The 7,024-nt window shown below is 42.1% G+C and overlaps 2 protein-coding genes across 2 annotated transcripts in view; one reads left to right on the top strand and one right to left on the bottom strand.

Moving 5' to 3' along the window:
• LOC109470268 (rab3 GTPase-activating protein non-catalytic subunit-like) overlaps positions 1-6,993 on the bottom strand; it is a 22,366-nt gene extending 15,373 nt beyond the window's left edge. The window contains 8 exon segments of the mRNA XM_019769150.1: positions 353-452; positions 680-781; positions 3,609-3,684; positions 4,053-4,100; positions 4,327-4,393; positions 4,675-4,813; positions 6,501-6,544; positions 6,781-6,993. Of these exon segments, the coding sequence (XP_019624709.1) occupies positions 353-452; positions 680-781; positions 3,609-3,684; positions 4,053-4,100; positions 4,327-4,393; positions 4,675-4,813; positions 6,501-6,544; positions 6,781-6,883 (679 nt within the window). The 5' untranslated portion in view covers positions 6,884-6,993.
• On the top strand, positions 1,582-3,011 carry LOC109470252 (olfactory receptor 1082-like). The gene has a single exon (XM_019769117.1). It carries the CDS (start codon positions 1,596-1,598, stop codon positions 3,003-3,005), a length of 1,410 nt encoding a protein of 469 aa, XP_019624676.1. The 5' UTR covers positions 1,582-1,595; the 3' UTR covers positions 3,006-3,011.
• Positions 6,994-7,024: the final 31 nt, after the last annotated feature.

The raw sequence follows: 7,024 nt of genomic DNA, 5'->3' as shown, positions 1-7,024 counted from the left end.
CACATGGGATATAAAGAAACATGTATGAGTGAATGAAGTAGTTTTAAGTGCGACGTCAAATGAAAGCCCATTCAAATACTTTTGACAAACAGGTATATCCCTGATGATAGGTCTTAAAGCATTTAAAAAAGACCATATCTACTAAAGAAAGGAAGATTATTGTTTTGCTTATTGATAAGTAAAAGCAAGACAATACAAATACTTCACGAATTTTAAATGATTTGGTAATGAAATACATGTACATGTGGTTGACTTCTAACCTCTTTAAAATTGTTCAACTGAGTCTTAATGGAATCTATTCAACAAATTCCAGCTTTGAAGATGTCCTAAGCCCTGGACAGGCCATACTTACCTCTTGCCACCTGGTTCCTACAGGCCCTGAGGCTCTGGTACAAGCTGAAGCCATCTATGGTCACCAGGGCATTGGGGTAAAGAATAGTCAGCTCCTCCAACTGTAGCAGAAATACAATTTTTTTTAAATTCCAGATCTTCATCTGGATCCAGATCTTTTTAAGGGTACGGCCTACACATGAAAAAATTTGACTAAGTCAGACTAACCATTCATGTGCTCCTTCTGTTAACAAGCCAACCATGTACATGTAATAGAAAACAAAAACAAATGCAGGTGAGACCATAAATCTCCATTTAGCAGAGGTAATAAGGTACCCAAGAGGCTGACCTGTTCTGCTGCTCCAGCATGTCTTCTTGGCTGGTACGTGCTGCATTTGACCTTCAATACGGGGTCTTCATGCAACAGTTGAGACAGTAGGAGGTTCCCATTCTATACAGCAGGAGGAAAAGTTTTTTTAAAAAGCTGGAATTGCTGGAAGGAAAGGGGGTGGGGTGGGGGATGGAAGCTAAAGGAAGAAAAAGTGGATGCTAAAGGACAAAGACAAAAAAAGGTGCATCATTGTGTTTTCTCTGTTTGGTGCTAGTCAGGCACATAAGAAGTTTTATAAGCTATTCATAATTATCTAGTCTGCAAACATACAGATCCACAAACAGCACTGAAACAAAATTTTATTGGTCAGTCAAAATCTGACTCTAATTTCAATGGCAGGCAATAAAAAATCATTGCCATGGCAACCGTTTCTCATTCAATTTGTAGTGACATCTATCTGCTGATGAATTTGTTGTGTCATTTGGGAGTGCATCTGGTTGTGGATGTCATCTGGGTGTTTTTGTAGTATAATTTCATCTTTCTGTCTGCTGGATATGTAGTTACACCTCCCCCGCCCACTCACCCACCTACAGACAAGAGCAAGATTACCTAATCACAATACAGTCAAAACAATGCATTGGTCTGATGCAAGCAGACGCATTAAACATGTGAGGTTGACATTTGACATTTTTGGTGCGCAGAATATCCTAGCAACAATATTTTTCTAAAGAAAGTCCCAGCTGGTAGCTGCTGTATGAACTTTAGAATAATCCATTTGTACACAGATCTCTCTACTTTAATGTCAGACTCCAGCTTATTGGTAAGAAACCTTTGACGCAAGAAAGGTTTATCCTGTGATGGATTGCATTGAGAACTAGAAATTTCCAAAACAGCAAAACACGTTCTCATCTCCAGTCTGGACATCATCTAAAACATGGCAGAAGAGGCAAGTGGTTTTTCTGCTAATAACGACAGTATGTATCGTAACCTGTCTGACAGTCTACTGTCTCGTGGCCTCCAGACAGCATATCTAACCGTCAGTCTGGTTGTGGCTGTAGGGTGTAGCCTGCTGCTCATTATCCTGGCTTGGAAGAAGAAATATCTCCAAAAGCCTCGTCACTACCTACGATGTAACCTGGCGGTAGATGACCTCATCTTTACCGGCTGCATGATTCCGATGAAGATTAGTGTGCTCTTCAGTGAGAACAGAAGCAGTCTCCAGCTTTTATGTGGTCTCCAGCGGATAGTGGCCCCTCCATTATCAATATCAATGTTTGGTACGTACCTCCTGATGGCAATAGAACTGTACTACTTCATATGCTATCCACTGCACTACAACAGCAAGGTCACCACAAAGTGGGCTGTTATTGGCATAGTCACAGTCAGGGTCTTAGCCCTGTTCTTTGGCCTTGGGCCTGTGGTCATCAAACAACTGGAGAACCCTGGAAGCCGGATATGTGATAGAGATCCCTTAGACAGCACCACCGCAGCTGCCATCTTCAGAGACATTTACCAAATCGGGATAATACTGGTTGTTCTTGCCATCATCATACTCTACTGCTTTGTGTTCAAAGAAGCTAGGAAACAGCAAGAGAGGGATGAGAACCGCAACCTGTGGCTCTATCAGACTAAGGCCTTCAAAACACTGGCACCTCATGTCATTGTTTTAGCTGTGTCAGTAGCAACACTTATGTCCATGCTTGTCCTGAAACGGGCGATGTTGACTAAAGAAAATGCACCAGTCACATTACACAGAGCTGAGAAAGCAGCCAGCATTCTTTACCTGACCCTATCATCCATGGTCAACCCCATCGTATACAGCGTCAGACAACCAGAGTTCCGAAGAGCAATGAGAGAACTGTGTGGCATGACTCCCAACGCACCCGTAGCACCGGCTGCATCAACACCACCCATACAGCATGGACAGGACATGGAGATGGCTGTCATTGATATTCCTGATCATGGTAACGAGTCATCAGGCCAAGATGTCACGTCAGCACCACATTCTCAGGAAGAAGAGGCAATGAACGAGGGGCAGCATGGAGGGACTCAAGGCACCTCTCACTCCAGCCCAGGCACTGACACTACTGACAATACTGTGAGTTCAGGCAGAAACCAGTGGCTGGCAGCTACTACATCCAGCCCAAATATAGGACACAGTCACAGAGGCAGACATGCATGGCCAGCAAACATCACCTCTCAGTCCAGGCCAAACACAGTCAATACAGGTGGAAACCTGTGGCTAGCACTTACTACGCCCAGCTGTCAGTCCAGCCCAAATATAGGACACAGAGTCAGACACGCATGGCCAGGAGGCATCACCTCTAAGTCCAGGATACTGTAATTACAGGCAGAAACCTGTGGCTAGCGAGCACTACAGCAAGCTACCAATCCAGGCCAAACACAGGCAATATGTAACCAAAAACTTTGTCATCAACACCAGAAACTGTGACGGGTGTAGACACTGTCAATGTGCACTACTTCTAAGTTATATTTTAACTGTACTTCTACATGTATTTTATCTTTAAATAGTTCAATCCTCTTCAACTTGTATGTAAATTGTGTTTGTAAATGTACTTGTGTATGGAAAACAATAAAATGAAGTGGTATACTATGGCAGTATTATATAACTGAAAGGAAAAGGCTGTTGTATTTCAAAGTAATATTTTTCTTTGTATGTAAATTACTGTCAACCCTAGATGAGTGCATAACAGGAAATAACATATGGCATCTAGTGCATATTGTCCCTGTGTGTAACAAAACATCATATGACAAAATGGACTGAATAAAGAAGAGGACATGATTTATATCATGTTAAATGTTCTGGTGTATAAACCATGTTTGTTGATATGCCTAAACAAAAACATCCGACAACACTGGAGCATATCAAGAAATGGACTTGGGGGTAAAATTGAAATGTCTCCTAACTATCTGTGTCCCAACCCACCTCTGTATACATCCTGATATAGCCTGAAGTGAACCCCATCACAACACATGTCCAGTCTGGGCCTCCTGTAGAGCTCCTGCAATAAGCAATACATATTCTTAGTGGAATAATAGAAAATATGAGTCCTCCCTCCCCCCTTACACATGGAAGATTTGTGAAGTAGCAATACACGTTTAACTATGCATGAAATTGGGGATCAAACCACTCTAAATATCTAACCCTTGCATTCCACCAAATTTAACTGTGTAAATCAGATAATATCCAATAATATAATAATTTGAGTACTGATAGTAACAATCTGTAACATAGACCAAGGAGCTGAATTTGAACCTCCTTGCATACACCCACTCTACTTAGGCAAGTATCTTCCTTTTCTGAATTCACTTGTTTGATTTGTATCATGAGAAAATTGTTAAAAATGAGTGAGTAATTTTCTCCACCTACCTTTTCAATGATGCAAGTGGGATGCACATGATACTGGTGACACACTCCCTTGAAAAGAAAAACAGGATGGTAAGTTTTTGTCTTTAGGTTCTAGTCCCTTGCAATCAAAAACCTAGTATTTAAAAGGGACCATTACTCTTATTGTGAGTTGTATGTCTTTTACATCCAATAGACAATAGCTACTAGATATTGCAGCATGCATATTTGCAGCATGCCAATTTACATAACAAGTTGGCCATTGTTTAATCATTCATACTAATTATTTGTAACATACCCTTCCTCCAGATTGACAGGTCCTTTCCAACTCATCTGGTACTTCAGTTTGTCAGAATCCCATTTATCTGTAGAAAAAATGCATCTTTTACTCAATTCTTCTTAAATTCATTGTTTGAAAATTTAACTAGCCTGTTAATGCATTTAAGTAGTAAATACATTTTGGCTCCCAAGCTTTGGTCCATCACATATGTATGATGCCTATTTCTTGTACATGACGTTTAATAAATAAACTGATTATACAAATAACTGAACAATTCCTTTTTGGAACAAAACATGATCAGTCATTAATAACTACAAGTACTCTGCTGCAAGACCTTCCCCGCAGCATGGGAATAGCCATACATACGTGACAAGAACACAGCCCTATCTTCAAATGCCAGGGCCAGAAGGTCATTGGTGGGAGACAGAGAGATGCAACAATCTTCCAGCCACGAGTTGGCCTCCTCTTCCTTCTTCTTTTTCTGCTGCTGAGTCTCCTCAGTAAACTGAGAAGGAAGATAAACAGTTAAATGTATATCGGTATAACTGACACGTTGGCAGAACATACTGCGCCTGTGCAAAACCCTGATTTTTCGTGGTTTTCATTAGATATTTGGTCAACGTTGCATCAGAATTTTTCTTGTTACAGAGGACATATTTCCCGATATAACATTTGGAAACTACAAACGGGATGTTAACCTTATATGCAAAAGTATGACCTTATATGAGATGTTCTATTGAGGTGCTGTTATACATAGAATACAATTCCGTATCGCCCCAGGTACCAGCCTGACCGCGCGTCGACTGCACACAGTAAGTTCTGCCGACATGCTGGTATAACTGTATTTCTTGCATTTGAAAAAGGGGCACTAAGATGGTTGAAATCAATGGCCAAACTTCATTGAGGGTCTGCATGCTCTTTTCCGTAAGGCGTAGGCGGGCCTTTTTAATCTCCCCTAATTCGTAGGGAAGTTATTTTATTTACCGTAATTCGTAGTGAGGAGGCGAAAATTTCCCGTAAAGCGTAGCCAGCGCATTTTACGTAAAGCGTAATCGAGCCTAAAAATTCCATGTAAATCGTAGTCTGGACTCCCATTTTTCGTAAGCCGTAGCGGACGAACCAGCAACCAGCGGATGACCTGTTGGGTCAACGTCGTACCCAGGATTTCTATTGTCTAACCTGGACACGAGAGCACCCATGACATCCGTGGAGTTCTGTGCTATTATTGGTCAGTATTGGCCGAGTGGCGGGAGCACATCTGGAGTCAATTTTAGTTGCATCTTCATCTCTGCTTTATCTTGTCTGTCCCTTTCTTGCCTGTCCCATCTGGGTCCATATGTGCGGTACAATCCCACCATGGCTCACGTGATGCCCGTGATTGTGCGCATTTTATCGCATCAGTCCGGCGGGTTGTCTATCAAGAGGCGGCATCTCCTTTTTTATCTGGTTCTTTTGTTTCACGAACTAAAATTCTTCGCGAACTTGTTCACCCCGTTTCGTGAAATTTACGAACATATTTACAATGCATGTATTTTATTTTCTCAGTCGTAAAATGTACCGATGGGCACATGAATGTACCGAAACAAAATCAGTATTAGTTTGTTGGTTAGTTGCTCAGAAATCGGGCTCTAAAATACACCAGAGTGCCTCTCAATTTTAAAAATTTCCTGGGGGAGGTCCCCCCCCCAACGAGAGGGGGGTTTCCCCCCTCTCGTGCTCTCCCCCGCGCTTACGCGCCGCGCTTACGCGCCGCGCTTACGTGGCCTTCGGCCACGTCAGGTGGTCCGCCCCTCCGCCGTTCATAAATTTCTGGATCCGACGGTGGTACGAGTTTTAGATGCAGGTTGGTGAAGTGAATGTTCTAAAGTGGGTACCGTTATGTACCAAATTATGAATGCTGTATGAAGTACCTTGCATGCGCGCATCATTGCAGGGTGTACATCACAGCTATTGTTTGCGATGTTGTCGGTGAATTTGATCAGTCAACGCAACTTGAATTTAGCGTTATTCGTAGCGAAGCGCCAGAATTTAGCGTAAAGCGTTGCTGGCCTCCCGGAATTTAACGTAAAGCGTTGCGAGCCTCCATAAATTTAGCGTAAAGCGTAATGAGGACCCCCCATGAAGACCCTCCTCATTGTGGGCGTGGATAGTCAAATCAAGGAACATAAACCACCTTGGTCAGATGCACTTACCTCCTCTCCCCAACCCCAGTCCTCTTCCTCCCAACCATCGTCTGCTGTAGAATGCAGATGGATGAGAGAATATGACTTTTGTTGACAATTAATTCATGATCGATCTCAAAATCTAAATGAATTTCGATGACAAAACATTATGATCATCATGGAAAATAAAGCTATTCTCAAATACATTGGTCCCTCAAAATGATCACTATAAACACGATTGAATGATCAAGAAAGGAAAGATCGATGCTTCTCACTTCACCACCCCCCACCCCCTTCCGTTTCTACCAACCTGGACTTTTCGTCACCGGTTCTTCAAGCAAGTTTGGAAACAAGAATTTTCGGACAGTAGATACATTTTGGATGTTTGCTTCTATGCTCAAGGTGCACGACATGGTTCAGTTTGCAAAGAGTACAAATTTACAGGGAAAATCCAAGGAAAAAAACACCACTTCTTTCAGTTGTCGTCTGCCATGTTGGAAAATGACGTCATTAATGGTCACCACAGAACAAATTAGCAATTTTGAGATCTAGAA

Source organism: Branchiostoma belcheri, unplaced genomic scaffold (genome assembly GCF_001625305.1).
Source record: "Branchiostoma belcheri isolate BF01 breed outbred unplaced genomic scaffold, Haploidv18h27 scaffold22, whole genome shotgun sequence".
Classification (NCBI taxonomy): Eukaryota; Metazoa; Chordata; class Leptocardii; order Amphioxiformes; family Branchiostomatidae; genus Branchiostoma; species Branchiostoma belcheri.
The sequence above is the reverse complement of the archived record's forward strand: the minus strand, read 5'-3'. Positions and strand labels throughout refer to the sequence as shown.

Coding starts and splice junctions, on each gene's coding strand:
- LOC109470252 (XM_019769117.1), top strand. CDS start 1,596: ATGGCAGAAGAGGCAAGTGGTTTTTCTGCTAATAACGACAGTATGTAT.